A 24736-nucleotide genomic window follows, 5' to 3' on the forward strand; every position below is an offset into this window, starting at 1 on the left:
ATCCACAAGATGATCATCGTAAGGGAAAAGAAAACAGAACGGACAAGACAAGATAGAACAAGAAAGTAGGGTAAGCTAATGTAATTTAATTATAAATACATATATACGTTTAATACAAAAGCAATCCATAAGAAACTGAACGGTATATCACACAAACACTGAGTACACTTATTCACATGCAAACCGAATACAATCATTCATATATATATATATATATATATATATATATATATATATATATATATATATATATATATATATATATATATATATATATATTATGACTTGACCATCCGGATTGTATGAATATGTAGCTACAGTCGTCCTTGCACTTGTGGTAGTGTAACAGCTGACACCAATCAAGCTACTACCCAAGGTTAATCCCATAATACCCACCTTAGCACCCTGAGGTGGTAGGACCTCCTGCCATTCTCACACATGATTTACTCCTCTCTACTTGAGAATTAATAATTACATAATATCAGAATGAACGCCAGCTTAGCATATCCATATTCATACTTTACAATTACACAACCATCCATGAGACATTCCTCCTTGGAATTCTCTTCCACAATATTTGAAAGTATAATTCGTCATTTCTTAACATACACAATCATTCATCAATTAAATTTTCACACATAATAAAGATGAAACCTGTGAACATTGGAGACCGAACACCTTCATCCTACCCAATTTAGAGAAAATCGAACGGGTTATAAGGGATAACAAAAGAAAAGGCCGAACACTATTACTGACCGACCACTATAGAAAACTAACTACTAAGAATTTAGCCCCAAACCCGAAGACCTTACACCTAACACTTATAGCTCAAACCAAACTCTTAAAAACTCAAACCGAATGTTTATACTAGACCGACACTTGGGTTATACTGAGTATTAGTTTAATATCAAAAACTGCGATTAGACCGAATGGACATGAATAGATAATACTTCCACTAGACCGAATCCAGTTAATGACTGAGTACAGAACACGACCGAACGGTCAATAATAACCGTTCGGTTTTATACATAATTTTGTAAAACTTCTACTCAATGCTGAATGGAATTCTCTAAACTAAACAAGATGCTTTTCTAAAATTCTAAAACTCTAAACTGAATCTATAATCTCTTTTAAATTTATCCCTCTGAACCTATTTGACTTCAATTCATATTTCACATCCTCTCTTGTACGAACCAGCAAAGACCGAACGGTCCACATCAGAAAAACTTCCACTCCAGTTCACAAGTCTCGGTCAAACACAGAATTTGAATACAATTCAATCAAACATACTATCATTCATACATGCAAGCGTTCACACAACAACTTCAAACTCAGAACAATTAAATCACTATAGCTTCCCTTACCTGGAATACACCCGACATTTCTTAAGCTTCCACCGTTTGATCTAACCAGCAATCACTTCTAAAATTTCTGATCGGTGAACAGGAACCAACCAAAGAATCAAGACAGAAACAGATTTAGAGAAAGATCAATGAAGAACACATGCAAGCTGAATAGTGCTTGCATGTATCAGAAAACGCAGAACTTTAAAGAATGAGTGATTTTTAACTTACCAACTTCACACAACAACTGGATTGATGAAAAGAACACTCTTGTCACCAAGAAAGAGATCAAACACGTCCTAAATGATTATCAAAATAAGAAGAAAGTGAGGGTTTTTAGAGAGGAGGAGGAGGATTGTAGAGAGAAGGAGGAGAAACTCATAAATCTGGAGAGAAGAGGTGCATGCAAAAGTGGCTCAACTTTTGAAAATTTTGCTTATATACTACTGTCAAAAACCGATCGACCAACCAGATGCACACATTTAATCTTCTATTTTCTGAATTTTCTAAACCCTCACACTAACATCTGGATTCCACTAAAAGCTGAATTTAATGGTCTGAAAGTACTCATAATATATAATTGATGAATTTTTAAATTGAGTCTCCCGTTAATTAATTTTGAGACTCTTATTCCGAGTTCGATTCTCCCTCCTCTGTGCCAAGGTGCATAACAAAATGATGAGGTGAGACAAGAAATTGGCAGATATCTCGATCAAAAGGACACACGTGCTTTTATCGGCTAATAGAAATGGATTTCATATACGTAGGGCATCCTTTGTCCCTCCTTTTCCCAAGACACCAAAATTAACTTCAACTCTTACAATAAACATGCAACACTCTTCCATTTATGCACTTTTTTACCTATTTAATTAACATATTTATTTATCAAAATGGAATTCATTTTTATCTTTCAGCTACATGTGAAAGTAAAGAATAAGATGGGTTGGTAGAGCAGTATAACCCCTTAACAATGCAAGGTGTTGATTGTGTCCATATATATTGTTAAATATATACGTAAGTTTGCATAAAAAAATATGAAAATTTTTAAAGTAAAATTTTAATTTTAATTAAAGAATTACATGTTATTATAGCGTCCTTTTTTGTGTTAGTAATACTAAAGTTAAAAGACAATTAAGTTAGCACGTGAAATATTAGAAATCAATAAAAAAATCTCCAAGGAGTAGAGTAGGTTTCAATAATTGATTTCAATTTCATATTCTAATTATTCTTTTTATAATTTAAAACATCTTTAACATAAAGAGAAAGACTTATCCCCTAATGCATTTAAAACTATATATTTATAAGTCTAACTTTTCTTAATTGTCGTTCTTCCAATCAGTAGCAGTAAAACTGAGAAGCCGAAACTTTAATGATTAACCAAACAGCAGAAGCTTATAAAAATGAAGAGGAAGTGAAGAGACGAAGTTATTGATGAAAGAGCAAAAGGTTGTCGAATGTAGTACTTTAGGATGCAAAGCCTTGTAACTTGCATGCCTAAAGAGAAAATGTAGGGCTTGCAGATAAACATCTGTCCCCCGTTAATTAGAGTGAAAAATGTTTTATGCGTTGGATTATCGAAAAGAGATTTATTAAAAAAACATAATACTAATAAGATATGAGTTAAACTATATAAGATTGACGTCACTCTTTTTATTGTGAGTCTTTTTTATGTTGGCGTACTCCACCTCCAGTCACGAGTAATCCTTTATACTACAGTTCATCTTAACGGACCATGCTTACTTGAAAGCCTTTGCCACGAAAACTTTGGATATAAGGATTATTGTATTCGTTATTGGAGTTGGTCATCAAAATAAATCATTGTTGGAACGATTGAATAAGAAATTTACTTGAAGAGATACATACACCAATAAAATATAAACTCAACCACGTAATATATTAACACCATTTCTTCCCCCAAAGCTTTAATGCAAACGTGAGACTTATACTCAAATGAGATTCTAACAAAAAAACAGACAGTGGGGCAATCTTAAACTCGGTCCAATTAGATGTCTGAAAATGTTAGCACGTCTGAGGAGTGTGATTGAAAGCTAAAAGCCATGATGAAAGATGTTGACTTTTGTATTGAGTTTCTGTGTCATGGCACCGCCCATGTAAGGGCTTTTGGGAGATACATTAGCTTAATGTTCTCTCCTTTTTATCTGCAGAATTTGTCCTATTCTTATCCTATCAATTACCGAAGTTGCAGGTTTTGTAAATTTTAAAGATTGTTCAACAACATGTTCTGCCATGCATTTTGGCAAACACATGGGTCCCTCTCTGCACATGTGCCACTCCTTACTTTCGAACAAATTCTTCATACACTCCTTATTTTAGGCTGCACTCCATTTTTGTTTCTTCCGATTGGGAAGTGTGCGGTGGAGGACTTCGCATCTATTCTTCTTCCTCTCTCTCGTTTAGGGTTTATTACTCTTTTCCTTTTTCTATTTCCAAATCATAAAAATTCATCACCCCAAAATAAACATTTTTAAATTTACAAGTTGCCAAATGGTAATGCATGCGAGAGTGTGTATGACTATATATATATATATATATATATATATATATATATATATATATATATATATATATATATATACATACATCAAGTACACCTTTTATCTCCTTTGGAAATCCAATCCAAATGAATCTACATATCATATTTAATAATAGAAATGAGAAAATTAGAATTATATAAAATAAAAATTCATAAATTTATTATTTTAAGATTTTGGATTAGAAGATATTATTGAAGTTAGATTTTATTAGTGTTATAAGTTTCTAAATGTTAAAATTAACCAAGGAAGATGAAACATACAATGAAACACTAGGTATAAATATATTTTTTTAATTGACACAATTCACCAATCAAATTATACAATTTTAATAAATTAAAAAATTGCTGTAAATTAAATAAGAAAAATGTTTTTTAACAATTTTTTTTGACAATTTTTTTATAATAATTTATGTGGTAACTTGTGATTGATTCACATACCAATAAAATAAGAACTATTGTTAAAAAATTATTAAAAAAAGTGTTAACATATTCATGATTCCTTTTCTCTTGATAACCCCATCAAATAAAAGAATAAAGACACGTATCCTATGTACTATGAAAAACATACTATACTATACTATTGTCCAAAGTAAATAACACGTTTAATCCAATTTCTACAGGGAGAAGGTGAGCAAGCATTTAGCAGTGAATTGTAGGTTATTTTCTAGAATCTAGGTATATCGCATAACCAATTGCAATATAGAATTGGTCAAATATATATAAAGTCAGAAGTATGAGGGCATTTCAAGATCAGAGAATTTTGAAATTCGGAACAAATTGTGCACTTGTCGAGCACATACCACAAATTGTGCATCTCTTTATTTTCCTACTCAATTTTCTCAGCGAAAAGTTTCACCAAGAGAAACAAAAGATTATAATTTTACAAAGAATGGTGTATTTTTAACTTCTGACTGGAATCGAATTACTGCATAATTAGTATGTGGTTTTGGTGAAATTTCTGGGCTAGGATCACTCCTTAATTAATGTATAACTTTTTGGTTTTATGTGTTGTCTTAATCAGAATTTGTTCAAGTCTACCAAGGACTTTGACTTTGAAGGAACAATGCTGTTAATTCTAATTCCAAATTCAAAATAGAGACAATAGAATGCTTCACCTCTCAATTTATTCTGGTCGACTCTTCTTCTAGGGCTTCTCAATCTAGTTCTTGTTAGGAATTCAAGTGTGAGTCCAAGTTTCACATTGGATAAAAATGAGAAAGTAGAACAATATATAAAAATGAAAGACCCATTAACCCATTGCCTTAAGGTTTTGGGTAAATAGTGGTGTCGATTTCTTATATAGTTGGCTCAGATGTTATTGGTGTTTGATCCTTAAGGGGAAAATTGTTGGAAATCCAAGTGTGAGTCCAAGTCCCACATTGGATAAAAATGAGAAAGTAGAGCAATATATAAAGATGAAAGACCCATTAACCCAACCGTTCCTATCACTGCTATATATTTTTCCTATTTTTGAGTAATATCAGATGAAAAACCTAACTTACATGGCATTTTTTTATCGATATTCTCAGAGAGAAAGAATATTAAGGTAAGAAATAGATTGGTATGATAATTTACAATGAAGAACTAAATAATTATCACTTCATTTTGATTATCTGTAACTTATATGGCTTTTTTTATCGATATTAAAGAATATTAAGGTAAGGAATAGTTTGGTATGATAATTTACAATGAAGAACTAAATAATTATCACTTCATTTTAATTATCTGTATAGCAACATTATTGTTTTTTCACGAAAGACTATTTGTAGAGAGAGAAAAGACGAAGATACAAGAGAAATTTTACCTTTTTCCCATGTGTTGTATGAAAAAAATTATGCACTTTTTCAATATTTTATTTATTTTAACTGTACTTATGAGCTAATATTTACTTTTTGAGGGGAGAATTCTTTTTAATAGCTTTATTTTATCAGCCTTCAAAATACTTTATTTATTACAATGCTAAATAATTTTTACGTTTCTAATGAGAAGTATTTTCAATGAATATTTTAATATTTATTTTCAAAGCTTCGATTTTAAATATTTAGGTTAAAAATTTAATATTCAATGTACTAAAAAAACTGTACTGATAAAATAAATTGACCAAATAAATTAACATTTGATATAATATGGTATAGCCCATTTAACTATTGATGGGCCCAACTTCATCTTATGGAGGCCCTATACCTTTTACTTGTATCATTCTTAAAAAACGTAAAATCTGTGTAAAAAATAACTAAAAAAGAGATAAATTTTATATATTTCAAAATATAAGTTTTACATTGTGAAATAAATATTTCGAAATAAAAAAGAGCGATCGAAAAACACAGAAAGACAAAATACAGTCGTTCAAACGTTGTTTAAGGCTATGATTTCTCCTTACATCTAAATTACTTAAACCTTTGATTTTGTGGTCCAAGATTCAGAAACATATTTCGTATTTTACGATTTGTAATTTAAATTTAAAAATACATTTTAGATTTCAAATTATATGAACTAAAAATATATTAAGTATTTAGAATATATTTCTAGATCTAAAAATTTAAAAAAAATCATAATAAATTTATTAATTATACGATCTAGAGTCATGGAAATGTAGACATTTCTCCCACATATGAAGATGCAGAAAGAAAGTATACGATGCTAAAAGAAATTGCATTGTCTAGGAGACTGGTTGTTGGGCCAAGTTAATTGAAATTGGGCCTCAGAGGTCCAGTGCAGAAAAATTAGTACTGATATTGGATTGTTTCATCTATCTGTATCTTCAATTTTCAAAATAGTATTAAAGATTACATTTTTTTCATCCAATTTCAAAATCTGACGAAGAATTTTTTTCTACGTTAAATTTCGAAACTTGATGAAAAAACTTTTTTTCATAAAATTTTGAAATCCGATAATATTTTGAGAAATCCTTACTTAGATTTCAAAATCTAACTAAAAAAATCTTTTGAATTTTGAAATCATGGGACGTAGGCTTTTTGGAATTACGAATAATAGTTTTGGAATTTAGAAAAAATTTAGAAATGAAAGATGAAATTATTAGAGATACACGATGAAAGAGTGATCACATTGTTAAAAAAAGACGAAATTAAACTGGACTACACATTTATTAAAGTAAAGATATTAATTTATTAGTTTTTGCAATTGCAAAGTAAAATTTCAGCTCTATCAATAGTATAAAAAAAGGCCCCTAAAAAAATGCTTAATTGCAGTTTGGGACCACACAACAGTTCGAGCTCTAGTTTTTGCTGCAGTTATTTTAAGTCTTCTGTCACAGTTGCGATCATGGAATGAAGTCATAGTGACAAGAACCATGACCTGCACACAAACATTAAGAATTCAAAGGTTATAAATCACCATTATTCATGCACTTTGTTCTATGCTATATATATATATATATACACACACTCAAATGGGAAATCGTGATTACGAGGAATCAATTTGATACTTACTAGGATCCACTTCTGTTGTCATGGCAGCTCCTCTGAAGTTGCAAGAACCTCCACTGTGCTTGAATTTCTGATAGTAGCTGTTGAAGGCATAAGAAGCATGGTCTTTTAATGTGTTTGGAAGATAGCAAGGTTGGTTCGCTTGGATTTTTCTGCAATCTGCACCTCCTTTTCCACATGCCCAATTCAAGGCTGCCTGCAATTCATTCACAGTGGCCTGCTCATCAGCCACACACCATTGCTCAAACTCTGCATATGCTGCATGAATGCAATATACTTTTTTGAGATGAACTCAATGAATACAATAGGGAGAAGGAATAAAAAGTTAAATGTTTTCATTTCTGGGGTAGAGGAAGAAGCACTTTTCCGTTACCTGTTTTTGGAGGAATCATGAACAGGAAAAGTAGAGGAAGCATTAACTTCAGCATCAATGTTGCCATTTTGGAGAAAAGATAAGAGAGGCTTTGGTGATTGATAAAGACTAATTAGTGTATAGAATAAACACCAAAGACATAACCAATGTTGTTGCTTATATAGTACACAAACAGAAAAAGGTAGGAAGTTTTGGTCTCTTTCTAACGGCTAAAAACGAATTTTACGTTATCCCCTTGCAGGTGGATCATTCATGGTAGCCACATTGACAGAAAGAACTGAGCTGTAACATGGCAAAAGTTTATGTTATTTCTAACGCCACTTCCAGTTTTAGCGGTTTTGTGATGCTTTGGCACGTGCTCCACACTCACGGAAAGAAAAAACGCACAGAAAAAGACTTATATTCTTAACTTTCTCTGCTGTCAGAAGTTCTTCCAACTCAACAACGATTTACCTTTTTTTTCCCTCTCAATGACAAAATGATTATTTATCTCACTTCCTTCTTTCTTCCTTACTTTCCACATACACTTCTCAGCTTTAACCCCGTTTTTTTCTTTTGCCCTTTTCAGTGTGGGAAAAAAGGCTTATTTTGTTAGTGGTCCTCATGTTCTGTTGTCTCATCTCCCATACCAGTAGCCTTACTTGTAGCTCAATACTCAACTCTAATGAATTGAACATTTATTAGCCTTCACACAGCATTTATGTGGAAAGAAACAGTTACAACTCAGTGACAAGTTGAAATTTCACTGGTCACAACATATTAATACTGTTACATATGCCTTCTACCGGTGTCATGTAATAATAACTTTGCTTTACAAGTTACTTACAAAATTCTGAGGATTCAAAGATCTTTCACCCTTTTCCATCTTGGCCACAAAAATTGAATCAATGATGTCGTCACTGTAACATTTTATCTTAATCTAATTGCTCTGGATAAATATATACAAAGAATAAATCAGAGATGGGAGGCAGGAACCAAAAACGGGTTATGTACACCAATGCAATTATGCCTTGTGTTGATCTCCTCTGCTGCAATAAGTGATAACATCTTGAACTTGAAATCAGCATCCTGGAAAAAAAATGAAAAAAGGAACAAAATTTATTAATGGGTGAATAGTCTTACAAGTGAACTCTTCACTCAAGGGATGATGAACATAGTACTTACTATCAGTAAACAACACCATAGCTGAGATCCATGATGCAGAATTGAAAGCTTTGATGCTGGCAAGCAGTGTCTGAATTAGGAACACACCAGCTGGGGCATGTTAAACCATTACAATATCTGGACATAACTAGCCAAAATTAATCCACCCGCTAGCTCTTTTAATGGAGAAACTGGCACTTGACATATGTTGCTTGAGGTTGGTCAACACTTGTCAGCAGGGTATCTGAACTACTAATCAATCGTTTTAACCTAGGCACTCCACACTATGAATCTGGCTGGAAGAAACGTGTCATTGCCATATAGAGCTGCTCTTCTTCAAATGGCTTTGTCACATAGTCATCCATTCCGCAATTTCTGCACTCTTCATTTGAACTTTGAGTTGCATCTGCTGTCATTGCTAGTACTGGAATGTGCCAATATGAGATGTTACCAAACATCTCTGCAGATGCTTGTCCACACGCAAGTTTCTCATTTACCTCGCTCTCCATTCCGCGGATTTCCCTTGTTGCTTCAAAACTGTACCATTTAAAATACAGAGAAATACTTTTAAATTATATCTCAGCCATGGTTTCAGGTCTGTGAGATCCTATCTAGAAAAGCATTCAGAGTCTGGGATTTCTAACACAAGTTAACTGGCCATATGTCACACCTAAGGATAACAGAATAATAGCATGCAGATTGCAGGATTTATCAACTCCCTTAATTACAGTAACTGAGCCTGTGACATACCTGGGAAACTAATCCCAGAGGAAAATCTAAAATGTGATAGCATATTTTTACATATTTTAATGAAATTAATAATAATCTTAATATCTATTTATATAACTATTGCAGGTTAGCGAAACAATCATGAAACCCAAGAAAAATAAGTTGCGGCTAAAATATTCTAGGTGGCAGGTTCTTTGGCAAAAGAAAATAAACGTAGGAGTCTGAGTTTTGGCACCAGTTCTATTAATTATTATCTACTTACTAGATCAGCCATTGCTCCCTATTTCTATTCTTATAGGTGACAACAGTGTCTTCAGTTGCAATCAAAATTCAAAAAACTCAAAAAATAGGAATAAGAAGATAAATTACCCATCCATTTCTGGCATTTGGAGATCCATGAAACAAGCATCAAAACTATGTGGCAGTTTAAGCACCTTTAGAGCAGCCATGCCACTCTCCACAGAAGTAACTTTTGCGCCATACTTCTGCAGAAAACCTTTTGCAACTCTTCTATTCACTGCATTATCATCAACAACCAAAATTTGTTTGTGCATTAATAAACTCCCAAGTTTGGATACTTTTTTCCTTTGTACTTGATTTTTTTCAGTACCAAGGGATTCTCTGTAAGAGTGAACCAAAGAACTAAGCCAAAGAGGCTTCATCAGTACATCATCTATGATACCAACTGACTTTAGCTCATCATGTTCGTTGGTTCTAGGGTGGCTGTCCAGGAGAAAAATCTTCGGTAAGTCTATTGGATCCCTTTTGATGCCATTCTGTCTAAGCTTCCTGATTTTGCATAAGATAAGACATTCTTTATCCCAAGCATCCTTGTCTATCAAAATCATGGCCAACTGGCCTGACATACTGAAGAAAAAGCAAAAATAGTAATTTAGTACTAAGGAAATGTGTATTATCTTAATAATGATAGAATTTATCAAACTGATTCAGAAGAACCAATTAGTCCAATTTATTAATACAAAAACTGAGTTTTCCCAGTTTTCCCCAGAACACCAGCACCTTAAACCTTTTCAAGATCAACAACATTCATATTTCACGTGAAAGTAAGCACTGAGGATCATCAAGTCAGTCTGGGAAAATAACTTATTGTGAATGTCACCTTTTTTTTTTCTTACCCACCTTCCTATAAAGCAGGTCATACTGATTTTTTATATTCTAAAATCATCTGTTTCCATTGTAAATGACTAGTACATGTGAAGTATTCTGAAGTCTAACAAGCTACATTTAAGTTCAGAACAATATTTAAAACACCTATATTTTTCAGTTACTGCTCTTATGTTATTGCAGAATGTCAACATAAATAGGAAAGTTTATACTTTTAGACTGCAAAAATTGTAAATTACCTCATGTCGCAAGTACTAGATAGACAAGAGCATTGAGAATTCAGACTATTAGTTATATCCACAGACATTCCCAATCTCTGCAGATGATATCTTGTGACCTCAGCTCGGATTTTTCTTCTATCTACCACTAATGCTCTCAATCCTTGGAACTCTGAACCAAAACTATTATTCTGCCACATTGCATCCAGAGACGTGCTTTCTCCTTTTCTGAAAGTTCCAGTAAAGGAAAAAGTACTTCCAATTCCAGGCTCACTTACAAATCCAATTTCTCCTCCCATGAGATCAACTAGGCACTTACTAATGCTCAGTCCTATTCCAGTTCCACCATAAGTTCGGGAGGGGGAACTATCAGCCTGCATAAAAGGCGTGAATATGCGGCTTTGTGCATCTGTAGGAATTCCCGTACCTGTGTCTTCAACTATTACTAATAATTGAAAATTTTCAGGATCATCTACGCTACTTAACTTTTCAAAATTTGCCCAACTTTTCCATTTGTTGCATACAGGAAACCCGCTTAATGTATCATATGTTCTGTTTGATACATCTTGATTGACGTTTAAGCCTTCACTCAGCACTGCATCCATAACATGAAGTGGATTCTTCACTTCATTTGCCAGATGAAGAGAAACAAACACATGTCCTTTATCATGATTGAACTGAAATGCACCAAGTAAACTAATTAAGACAGATTATATATAAGCAATAAGATTCATTCTCTTATTCCCACAATAAGATCCACTAATTTAATATGAAATTCAAAAAGAAGAGATAAACATATAAATTCTTTAAATTTTTCATGTATTATTACAATGTATTACCACTGGCACGGATCAGTTGCCATTGAAAGTTAAAAAATATATATATATATATATATATATATTAAAGACAAAAAGGTGATACTGTAAAGAAATAGTGAATAAAGATCAATATCACCAGGATTATGGATGAATTTACTTATTAACTCTGCTATGATGTCTCAAAATCAATCAGAAAAGGGCACGCACACTTTCAAAAGGACAAGATAAAAAGCTGAGGGATTAGTTGGTAAGGTGGGTTACAATGCCTAGTATGCTTCGAAGGGAGAAAATGCAACAGCGCCTAAAATTATGAGATGTTTCCAGCATTACAATATATGCGAAGAATAATAATAAATCACAAAAAATACAGCATGAAATACAGCAAACCTTGACTGAATTGCTGACAAGATTTGTAATTACTTGCCGGAATCGTTTAGGATCACCAATGACAACTTGAGGTACTTGATTGGATGCATAAACAGCCAGCTGGAGTCAACAAAAAGTATAGAGAACAAAGTTCAAGTGAGACTTAATGTAAAACTGACGTACAAAACTAAGGTAGCTGAAAGATAGTATCTCACCTCTACTCCTTTAGATTTTTCAGAGAAAGGAGATAAAACTTCATCCAGAATAGCACGTGGGTCAAAAGCTACAGCTTCAAGTTCAAGCTTTCCAGCCTCAATCTTAGCCTGATCAAGAACCTCATTTATGACTGATATGAGATCTTTACCACTATCATGTGCAGTTTGGGCATAATCCATCTGTTTTTTATCAAGCTCAGTGTCCATCAACATTTGCAGCATGCCTGGAAAATGATTTTAAATAGCTGATAATTATCACCACGTATTGACAGGTTGGGATTATCTATTAAAACATCAAAACTTTCAATTACCTAAAACACCGTTCATTGGAGTCCTTATCTCATGTGAAACTGTAGCAAGAAACTACAAAAAGGGAAAGCAATCCTCAAGGTGAAGTCCAAATATCAATTTTAATTAAAAGAATGTATACAATCAGAAAAAATTCTGATGTTGAATGACGATAATCATGATGCAATAAACAAAATAATTGTGTGCTTAGAAGTCCAATATTCTTGCCACCAGGCTAACAATTAATCTGCATAATATAGTATAAACCCCATAAATATATCATACCTGGGATTTTGCCACATCTGCAGCCTCAGCACGGCTTTTCAGCTCACTCATTACACGATAGCCATCCTCAACTTTTATTATTCTATTTATTGCAGCATAAAAAATATGACCCACCAGCAAAGTAATAACAAACACCCCCCCTGATGCATTGATTGCAGTCCAAGGTAGTGGAGGCCTCTGCTTGAACCTGCAAAAGCAAAGGAAACGGAAATGCACTGATGATATTTCAATTCTTTGAACATTACACAATTATTATAGTTTGAAAGCAAACCTGCAGTGCATCTCATGTTTTCGTAGTGGATCCCCGAAATCTAGGCTGCTTACATGTAGTAGGCCAGTGTCAGTAACATCAGTACCATACATTGTGATAGGTGCAGATGCATCAGTTGTGTCATAAACATTAACAACAATGGTTTGCTTGCTGGCAAGTTGATGCAGAAGCTTGTCCACCAATGACGGAACATCATAACATGCACCCAGATATCTGCATATAAATAGGTACCAATACACACATTAACACTTTTGTGATTCTCTTCTTACGGGTAGGTATATCAGTGCACACATGAAATGCATATTAACCAATAGACAGTTAGCTGTGGCCTGTAGGATTACCCCACAGTTGCTTCAATACGCTGCTCTGGTGTAGCATCTAAAGGAAGATTAGTGTTATAGACCGCAAATGTAAGTACAACACCCAGGTGATTGGACTTTAGTAGTTTAAAAGGGGATGTGAGAACCCCTTTTCCAGATGCCCTTGCTCGCAAAATATTGTCACGGTCCTCCTGTGTAACAATGCAGCAAAAATATTTTCTTTTAGATAGCCAGATAAATTTAGCAAATAATTCTATAGATGATAACTCCTAGTCTTATTTCTACTTAGTCTATCTCTGAGATGACAGTGAATAAACTGATTAAGCATGAAATACAGGAGATGCCAGTGGTCAGAGTTGATTCTCTTGAAAAACAGGAGATGCCAGATGTTTAAAAGTAAAACTCTTGTATGAGGTTGATTCTGTTTATGCCAGATTTAACTTTGACTGTTCAAAGTAAATTTTGTAAGATACATTGTTAAGTGATCTCCAGTTCGAATATTCAATTCCATGTATACAAAACTTTAAGCATCTAATGCTGCTACCTTCCATAAAGAAAATACAAAGACAAAAGTCTTTCTAACCGATGACTTCACAACTTAGTTTTCTCATGCTTGTGCAGAATACACAGGGTAAGAACATTGATGAGGATGTAAATTTTGCAGTTTTTAAGCCATTGTCTCACAATTTGCTAAGAAAAAGTAAATCATGTTAGGATGACAGCAAGCTAAGCAGAACACACCTTCCCTGACATCATGTCAATAGATACAATATGGGAAACCGTTTCTTGAGCAAATATCACTGGTGCATATTCATCTTGCACGGGTGCTGGATCCAAATTTCCAGGAATACAATCTTGGACTAATGCCTCATTCTCTGTTTCCATTTTTTTAATTGTCCACCCATGCTGCTTCTCAAAATGCATCCTATCAGAATGAAGAACTTTCAAAGCATAAGCAACACCACTAGTAAGTGGTCTTTCAAATGCTGTACTCTCTGTATATTCTCCAAAAATTTTCTGCAGTGAAACAGAAGCTTCGGTGTTATTTTTCCTTACTTTTCTCTTTTCTTTTGTTGTTTTCACTCAAGATGAATAGTATTACAACAAGAACAGCATAGCAAGGATCACAAATATAACACGGTTTGAAAACGGAAACCAACACTATGCAATATTCACCATATTCAATCCTTACAAGTCTAGCACACTCATTCACAATGTTAACAACATCAGAATTATGAGTAAAACGAGGAACCCAGTTTAAAACCTCGCATATTTTTCTTTTTTGTAAAATTAGCAGATACTTAAAGGAAACGTATTAAGCTGTTAAGATGTCCCACATTTGATTGAAATATGGTCAAATACTCCTTGTACTATGGCCACAAGTGCAACCCCCCTGCTTTGAGTTAACTTTTATAGTTAAGTTAGGCCCACCCATTTCAGCTATGATTTCAAAGCCTATTCAATCTTGACAATAGGCCACTTGATAAATGTCTCCTTGAAAACCTCACTTTGACATCTAGTCCTGGGTATGAAGATATGCATATTATTATTCTCCACATTGGCGCTAAAAAATAAGACCAACCAAATTATTCCTTACAAGACTTGGACAATTCTCTCCCCCTCCCTCAAGCTAGCTTTTGGTGTTGAGTCAGACTTGGCTAATAAAAATCTATAGCAATGACAATGAAAAATGCTGTCAAACATGTTTCTCTTGGTATAGTTAGTAAAAGTACCAAAATGAATTTGTTTGATACCCTTATTGACATTCTCCTTTGAGATTTAGTTTTAGCAACGGCACTACCATAATGCAATGAAAGAAACGAAGAAGCCTGAAATTCTATTTTAGGCTATTTGTGGAGAAAAAATAATCATAAAGCAACAGATTAACCTCATTGTCTATACTTCTCAATAGCTTAAGTTGTCACACGAATTATAGATCAATGGCTCAACCTGAACTCCATTTTTTTCAATATTATCATCTTTTTTCAGTATCCCAACTACATGAAAGCGAGCAACTGCACCTTTCCCCTAATTTTACAGATGAGATTTAGAATCATATTTTGCTCTCCTTAGTAAACAAAAAAAAAAAATACATTGTCTACCATGAAGCCAAACAAATATGACACTTAGATTCACATAAGATACACTAAGCAAAAACATCTATAAGACAGGAAAAACATCAGTCATTGATCATACCATGAGTAAGTCTGCATGAGATGATGGAGTGGGAAAATTGAGTAAAATACCTGATCAATTGCAGAAGGATGTTTACCATGGTGAAATGTAGATACAAGGATAGCCAGAGCATGAACATGGTTCATGCTCACATTAAACTGATCTTGCAGCATTCGAGCTCTCTCATCACACATGTTTGTTAGCATTTCTTCTCTTCTCTGCATGATGTCCATATTTAGGTGCCAAAATAACCAAAAGGACCCAATTATTCCAAGTGACACAAATATAACTAGTAATTTTTTCCTCCACCTCCCAGCACCCCTTGATGGACCCCGTGGAAAATGCTTCAGCCGCTTTTGTTGTGCAGCTGGATGCCCCTGAGCCAGCTTCTGCTTTTGACTCCTCCGTAGTAAACAGAAGTAGGACATTACAATTCCAATGAGGACCCACCAGAATCCTTTAGTTAAATTAGATGAACCCACATGACCCCAAATTGCAGATACCCTCATTTCCCACGGTTGCACAATGTTCTGCAAAGTCAAAATGAAATAGCAAATTAATTATTTAATGGAAGTACAAGTTTCAAATAAGCATGCAAGGAATGCACGTTTTAATAGTCATAGCACGAGCTTAGAAGCAGAGTCTGTGGTATAAATCACAACATGGGAAAGGCAAATTTGCAGAAACTAACCCAAAATCCACTATTTTTCCATCAATATAATATGACTATGTTTCCAGCAACTTAGGTTGAATGATTTGAAATGCTAGACTATAACTGGTAATGCACTGTCTTTTAGATACCAAGACAAGATTTATAATGGCATAGCCAAACTAAAAAGAATGTCATGATTCTGAATAGGCAACTTAAGGGAATCAATTGGTTACATTCAAGTGCATTCAAAATGGTACCACTGTAGAATCAGATGATGCATTATTAGTAGTTGCATTTCTCACCTAGCTAGCTTCCACAAACTCACCATTCTCACAGAAAAGGATAGCTAGGAATTCTAAAGTCCGTCACAGAAAAGGATATAGCTAGGAATTCTCACAGAAAAACAACCATATTATGCTCCCCTAGGATAGGTTGAGCAGTGAGGAAAGGAATTGTAAGCTAGACTATAATTCTTAGATACTAACAATTTTTTAGGAGAACTAACAATTCAAATTATTGACCTATTGGGCAAAACAAATACAAGTTTTAGCTCTGATAAAGATTCTACCTTTCCACGGAGGAAATAACTAACAAAATCAGTCGAAAGTGAAGTACCCGAGGCCAATGATACATAATTTTTGAATAGGAATGATAATTCAAGCCTTGCCTGGACATAATCATTGAGAATTGGACATTGCTCGATAGGTTCTACAGTGTCCATTACACGTATATGCTCCTTTCTTAGCTCCTGGTTCTCTGGACACGTTAACTGTGGAGTGCTTACGACGCTGCTGCTTAACAGCATCCGAAGTCTTCTTTCATCAATACAGTTGAATAAAATCTGCATTATAGACAGGTAAGATGGAGAATAAAGAGCATCACTTTGTCTACTGCTCACATTCATATCAGCAACAACTACTGTTTTGTTTTAAAAATCTATGAAGAGGGCATCCGTCACTTTTAGAAATCAACCGGTTCTACAACAAAAAGTGATGCTAGAAAAACCTTGTGCAGAAAAGAATCAGAAGAGGATAGTTTATACCCTTTCATTAAGAGAATCTCTTGGTTTCCATTGTTTAACATCTTCCACTCAGCTCAAATATACAACCCAACAAGAAGTTGTTTGTTTAACGAAATTAACGCTCAACAGACTTGGACAGTTAGTAATAGAAGAAGTCAAATAGTTAAAGTTTCTGAGCAAAAGTACACAATTATCCGTCACGACCACAATATATGAAGCTAGAAATTGAAAGAGAAAAGGAGAGTGTAGTTCACCTGATCTGATCCAGGAAACCAGGATGCCAAAGCATAAATCTGTTCCCTACTAACATTGTACCGTTGTAGCAAGATTCTTGCTCTCTTCTCACAAATTGTTTCATTCTCCTTGTTCGCCAAATAGTTACTATTGAAACTCAAGATGAACCAAACACTCCCTATGGCAACAAAGCCAAAGAACCAAAGAAGGAAGGGTTTTCTCCTACATGTCCTGGGAGAATTAGACCCATGCAGAGGCTCGTTCACCTTCCAAGATTTCATATTCGATGGTAATCTACCATTCGAAGCAGGAGGCTTTCGATTCACAGACATACTTGCCAAATTCAAAAAAGTAATAGTCTTGAGGATTCAAGGCAAGCCCGAGCTTGAACAGAAGATTCAAAAAACTGAAGCAACAAGCACCCCACCATGAATCTTCAACTGCAAAGCAAAATTGAAGCAAACCCCAAAATTTCTCTCACCAGTCCACCCCCTCAGGGCGCATAAAGTTTGGTACTTTAAGCTATTTCCACCAGGCAAAAGAGAAAAGTTTCACAAAACCCAGTTGGTATATCTCAAGAAAGGAGCTCCACTATGCTTGAACTGGAGTGGTCCAACCAAAAAGTTTGTTTTTTTGGATATCCGTGAAGGTTGAAGTTGAAGAGATAACAATAAGAAGAGGTGGAAGAGGAGCATGGGGTAATTATCACACCAAATCAAACCCACTGAGAGGAATTGTGAATGAGATGGGAAAATTTGTTCTTTTTCTATAACAGGTTGTTTCTGCCTCACTGACCTCTGAACACCCAACAGAAACATCAAGAGTGGAACAATATCACACACTGACCATCATCTTCTTGCAAATTTGCTGATATAACCCATTTTGTTTTTCAGAAAACGTTGGGTGTCCCCCTCCCTCTCTCTCTCTCTCTCCGTCTGTCAATCTCTCTCTCCAGTTTGGTGTGCAGCATTAGCTAAATTGAGGATGGATCATGATTATCTCATCATCTGGTGGGGGAGGTTTAACCAAAAGCAAACAAAAACCATGATTAAAAATTAAATTTTTAAAGGGAGAAATAAAAAATAACAAGATTTTTTTTTAGTATCAATTATTACTGTTTCTTTTTTCAGCTCTGGCATAATTGAATTTTATGGGTCTTTATTTAATTAACAAATTTTCTTTTAATTTTAACTTGTATTTGGTGTTTTTTGCTTTTGCAAGAGTTGAAAAGGACCGCACCCTCCAGTGTTTAAAGAGGGAGTACTCCAACTGTGCACTGCAGAATACGGATTTAAGTGCCAGAAAAGATAAAGAGAGTCAGAAAAAAAAAGATGTGAGAAGAAATGGTTCTGGTGAAACGGTGAAGAGCAAGAGAGAGGGAATAAGAATTTGAAACAGAGAGAGAAAAAAAATCTGATTTTTCCAAAAGGGTAAAAATGTCAATGCAGGTAGCTCATTGTCCCGTTCCCAGTTCCATCAGAAGTGGAAAGTAACACTGTAATATTATGTTGAGAATGTACTGGAAGAAGAATGGGCAATTATTCAGAGGGGTGTATGCTAATGTGCGCATGGTGCTAAAAGATTCTGGAATCAATGGTTTTGAGAAAATTATATAGGTTTGATGAGGGGCATATAGGTGTAATGGGGGCATCAAAGAAAATGAATGTCTGCTATATACCTCACCCACCAATATATAATAATCAAACCAATAGTACTAAACAAACTCCCATTTACATTAAAAACTATTATCAAAACCATAATTGCTTTGACCATCATTGCATGCCTATTATTATATTAACTCTTTCTTTTCTATCATCTTAATTAGCTGCTCCCTTAATGCAGTTTAGATCTGTGATTTTCTTGCCTTCTGAGTTAATCATCATTCTGGGATATTGAAGTAGGGTTATGTTATGCTATTAATTAATCATCATTTATGATTAGTAACACACATCTTCTTTAGTTTTCAAATGGATCCCACTTTTGTGAGTTTAGCTATGCCTCTCATATTTGTCATTTCTGCCAAAAATAGTAACTACCAACACTATTTCACATACACCCACGTAATTCTTCTTAATGTTATGTCACTTTTTACGCCATCACAACATTTTAAGGGCCGAAAAAGAAATTCATTAAAAAAAAAATACAACATCTTGGAAGTTCATATCGACTAAAATAAGGTCAATTTATAATATATAAGTGAGTGCAAACCTCATTTTATAAACCGGTTTTGTGGAGTTGAGTTAGACTTAAAGTTCATTTCTTAATATGGTATCAAAACTATAGTTAAAGTATATTCTAGCGATATTTATTATTTGTTGGAATTGTGCAGGTTGTTTCATCTTTTATCAAACCACCATTAAGAAAGAGGTTAAATACAACATTAACAAAACTTGAGTCCAATCAGATAAAGAATTGACATTACTCTTTATTCAATATCTTAAAAGACAATAAATATTTTTCACCTTTATATAATATTTTATTTTCTCAAATATAAGACTTAGACTAATACTTTATTCCCAACCAAAACCACTTGTTATACATTACTAAGTTTGAAGTTAAGAATTTTTTAATTTTAGGATTAACATGTTTTTAGTTGTCAAACAACATACTCGTTTTTTTGACAGATATTGGCGTTCTGGTATGATAAATGATAGGAAAGAAAAGTCCGTGTTATAAATATAAATGCAGGTGAGTTTGATTTGGTGATATAAGAATATATATTGGAATATGATGATGTAAGGCGAACTAGCTGTGGTTCCTATTGGCATGGCACCATTACTTTGTATTTTTATGGGGAGTGTTCATAATTGGCAATTTGGTTTGGCACCATTACTTTCTTTTTGGTGGCTGTTCATAGTTGGCAATTTGTCACCATTAACTTGAAGTACGTTTATGAAGTAAAATCATAAAATATCTATATTCACAATAATAAAATATCATATTTCTCAACTGTGTCGTTATTATAATTGTTGTTATTACGTAAGCAAACATTTTTTTGGCTTGATATGTAACTAAAGATTTTATATTTTATCGGTCGATATGTAACTAAAGATGGAATGATGTCAATTTTTTTTTGTGTGTAAAAGTTAGTTTTAAAGGTTAAATAGATTTAAAATTATCCTTTTATAGTAAATTTGATTTGTGATTTTGGCATTGAGAGAAGAAGAAAATATTTTTTTTGAAATTGGGAAAGAGAAGAAGAGAGGGTAAAAAAGAAAAGAATTAATGGAATGATGAAAGGAAGAGTTAGATGGTTTAAACTTGTAGGGCCATGCTTCATTGTAATCCACTTGGGCATAATGGCATTGGAAGCTTTTTCTTTTCACTTCTTGGGATGGAAACTACTACCATGCTACTTCTTTATTTTATTTATTTATTTATTAATTTATTTATTCATTCATTGATTTATTGATGTTTTTTGAATCTAAGTACTATGTTCATGTGGGAAGTGCATGACTGTATGTGGCACATCAAGTAACTATGTGTAGCTTCAATAATTACAAAATCCAGTTGGACATAGACCCACCACAATGCCTATTATTCTCCCTAGGAAGATTTCTCAAAACAATATGCATTCTTTTTTCTAATTATTCCACCTTTTTCTTCCCAAATTAATTAATCTATTATTTCCTTTCATTTCTCTCTCTTCCTACAATATTACTATTTCTACAAACATCATAGATTTTATACAACCAATTGTTTTTCTTTATGCTTTCTTAGTTTTAAATGTAGCAGAAAATAACTATGTATGGATTTTTTTTATGTTCTATTTATGTATAAGAAAATGAGATGTGACGTGTTCGTTTCAAAATACTTTCTCTTGTTTCTCTTGCACATGATTGCGGTTTGGAAGATTGAACCTTCTTAAAATAATGTGTTCTATTTAATTAAATTATTTATTACTTTTGTTTATGTTTCAAAATTGGATTAGGTTTGATGCTTATATATTTTTAAGAAATTAATGGATGGAGTTATTTTTGTTTAACATATTAACTGTTTTTTACTTTACAAACAATAAATCACGATTCTACAGGTTTATAATTTTTTTTTTGTTTTATCAATATCTAAAAAAACCAATATAATTTGTTGTCATCACATAAAAATAATTAATATTATTGGATTAAAAAACTGTATTTATACATTTTTTAAATATAAGAACATCTAAGTTTGATAGAGTGAACAAAACCAACATCACGAAATCTTAATTATGTGTTTTTATTAGTTGGTTCTTAAATATTATGAAACTGTCAAAAGAGATGTATAATAAAATAAGAAAGTTTAACAATGATCAACGATATAAATAGAATAAAAAAATTAATAAAAACAATTATGTTATTAATATATAAATATTATATTATAAATTAAAATTACTTAAATAATATATATATATATATATATATATATATATATATATATATATATATATATATATGTGTGTGTGTGTGTGTATATATGTATATATACACACACATAATTGACTTACTGTGAAATAGAAAGCAAATTTAAATTTTCATCACTTCAATCTAGATATTGTCCCTATCATCTATAATTGATATAACTTGGGAAATTTAAGAAATTTTACATCAAGTCTATTAGGTTACACATCATACAATATATAAATAATAAACTATTTTTTAAAGATTAATACTAAATTCAGATTTAAATATTAATATTTGTCAAATATTTGGTTTGTTTAATCTAACTATCTTAATACAGAACTCTTGACCTTCTCTATAACAGAGTTATTTATTATATATCTTTACTTTCCACTCAATTTCATAAATTTTTATAGACACTCATTGTATATAATTATAGAACTTGAATATTTTATCAAATTTTTTTTATAACTTAGTACTTATATCCCATAACAAAATAATATATCTGTAATCACTACTCGTAAAATCACTGTACTAAACATAAACTTGTCATCCTTATGTAATTCATTAATTATTAAGAAACATGGTTGAATATGAAATTATTTAAGGAATGGATAAATACGATAAAAAGGTAGGCAATAATGATATAACAAAAAAGAACATTTAATCATTGGTCAGGAGAGTAAGTTTCAAGGCTATTATTTGTATTTATTCTTGAGGGGGATAATCTTCACATTGAAAAAGTTAGTGACCAATATTCTAATCATACTTTTAATATATTTTTCAATTAAATTGATAGTAAATTACAATATATATATATATATATATATATATATATATATATATATATAGTTAAAATATAAAAAAATTATATAAATCTAAACAAATCATTTTAAAAAAGTGTATATTATATAAAAAAACATCACACTCCCACAAAATATTTTTGAATTTATATATTCTTTTTATGTAAATATAAAAGTTCTAAAATTTCCCAATTAAAAAAGACCTGTTTTTTAAATAATTTTGTAAGTTACAAGTACTTGTAAATACTGACTGCTCCCTAATAGCTGAGTAGGATTTCTTGAATTGTTCTTAATCATAAGTGCACATCGATGAGTACTATTTTTTTAGCATAATATATATATATATATATATATATATATATATATATATATATATATATATATATATATTATAGTTTATTTTTAAGACAAATTCTTGTATGGACCACCTTGTGCACTACATATTTTACTTATTATTAGATTGTTTGATGCTTGCTTGGTTAATAAGCCCCATGTGACATTATATTATTTTTCGTCCCTTTCACCCTTTACACTTTCACTGGCACAAACATCTACCTCCTTTGAAACATGGCATGTGTGAGAAAATAAAATTAAGATTTTATATATATTACTTTTTTCAATCTCATTATGTATCATATAAAATACAACTTCATTTTTTCTGTAATCTCTAATGATAAATCTTACTTTAGAATCTTAGTAGTTTTTACCATTTAATTTTTATTTGTTTTTTTTAAAAATTATTAATTGAATAAGTTTGAATGGTTTAAACTTAAAAATATTGATAACTGATTTTTTTATCAATAAATCTAATGTTGACAAAGATACAAACCCTTTAGATAAAAATAAATAAATTTCGTCATTATTATTATTAAAACCTTCTCAAATATACTCCACCAAATTCACTTAAAGGTGTTGATGGATACTTTTTGTATGTATATAATGTTTTGTCCATATGTAAATAAAACAGAGAGGAACACATGAAATCTCTTCATAAATATGCAAAGATAGTTAATAATTAATTGCATTTTGTTATTCATTTAGCTATGTTTTTCATCATATTATGCCAATTACATAATATAATGTAATATTTAATTTTTCAGATGTTTGTGTTAGGTTAAAATCTTATATCTAAGATGTCTAAATAAATCTTACACAAAAGGTACTGTAATGTGTCCACACATCATAACTCTTTTTTTTTTTATTCTTATCACCTAATAATCGCAAACTCAACTTTGAAACGTTTGGTCCATTTCTGATATTCAAATTACTAGTGTAGATTATAGCTTTTGCATTAAATATTTTGAAATTTCTACATATAGCCAATGTAAATTTGAAAGGAGCTCGTAATCGATTCGTCGAAACAAGAACAACAAAATCCTAAAAAAAAAATAAAGTTATAAAACATAGGAAAGTCCAATTTTTTCGAAGGAATCCAAAATCAAATTGCAAAGCATTCAAACTGAAATTTGAGAATAAATGCATTGCATTCAACAAAATAAATATATATATACAATAATTTCATAATTTACAAAAGTAATTTATCATTGAATTAAAAAGCAAAATATGGTTTAATAGCTGTGGGATTTGTCTGAGAAAGAAATATCATTCAACAACAATGAGTAATGAAAACATTATATAACAAATTAGGACACCATTTCCATTCTAAATGTATACACAATAAGTTTATAATTTACAAAATAATCTAAATATCATTAAATTAAAAACAAAATATGGTTTAATTTTCTGTGAGATTTTTTCAAGGATAAACACAAATCAACGAGTCATTAATAAAAGCATATAAAATATCAGCACTCCACTTTCAATCTAAAATTTCACAATGATTTTATAGTTTATTCTACTTATTTATTAGTCATTTTATTTATTTTTATTTAATATAAGACTTCAACTCACTTTGAATTTTTAACAACTCTTTCAAGTATAAGTCTCTTCGCATTATAACATTTCTCTCAAACACAAGTAT

At 32.1% G+C, this 24736-nt stretch overlaps 2 protein-coding genes across 2 annotated transcripts; both read right to left on the bottom strand.

Moving 5' to 3' along the window:
* Positions 1-6999: 6999 nt before the first annotated feature.
* LOC108338045 (glucan endo-1,3-beta-glucosidase 12) lies at positions 7000-8245 on the bottom strand. Its single transcript, XM_017574703.2, has 3 exons — positions 7717-8245; positions 7347-7601; positions 7000-7212 (listed from the first exon to the last, which is right to left on the bottom strand). The coding sequence occupies exons 1-3, from the start codon at positions 7781-7783 to the stop codon at positions 7178-7180; spliced, it is 357 nt and encodes a 118-aa protein (XP_017430192.1). The 5' UTR covers positions 7784-8245; the 3' UTR covers positions 7000-7177.
* Positions 8246-8443: 198 nt separating this feature from the next.
* Positions 8444-18577, bottom strand: LOC108338044 (histidine kinase 2). The gene is made up of 14 exons (XM_052880237.1): positions 17597-18577; positions 16890-17162; positions 15741-16199; positions 14236-14511; positions 13516-13685; positions 13175-13387; positions 12904-13090; positions 12642-12693; positions 12331-12554; positions 12137-12235; positions 10953-11608; positions 9958-10455; positions 8881-9396; positions 8444-8784 (listed from the first exon to the last, which is right to left on the bottom strand). Exons 1-13 carry the CDS (start codon positions 17906-17908, stop codon positions 9144-9146), a joined length of 3672 nt encoding a protein of 1223 aa, XP_052736197.1. The 5' UTR covers positions 17909-18577; the 3' UTR covers positions 8444-8784; positions 8881-9143.
* Positions 18578-24736: the final 6159 nt, after the last annotated feature.

The sequence above is a fragment of the Vigna angularis genome, chromosome 7 (assembly GCF_016808095.1).
Source record: "Vigna angularis cultivar LongXiaoDou No.4 chromosome 7, ASM1680809v1, whole genome shotgun sequence".
NCBI lineage: Eukaryota > Viridiplantae > Streptophyta > Magnoliopsida > Fabales > Fabaceae > Vigna > Vigna angularis.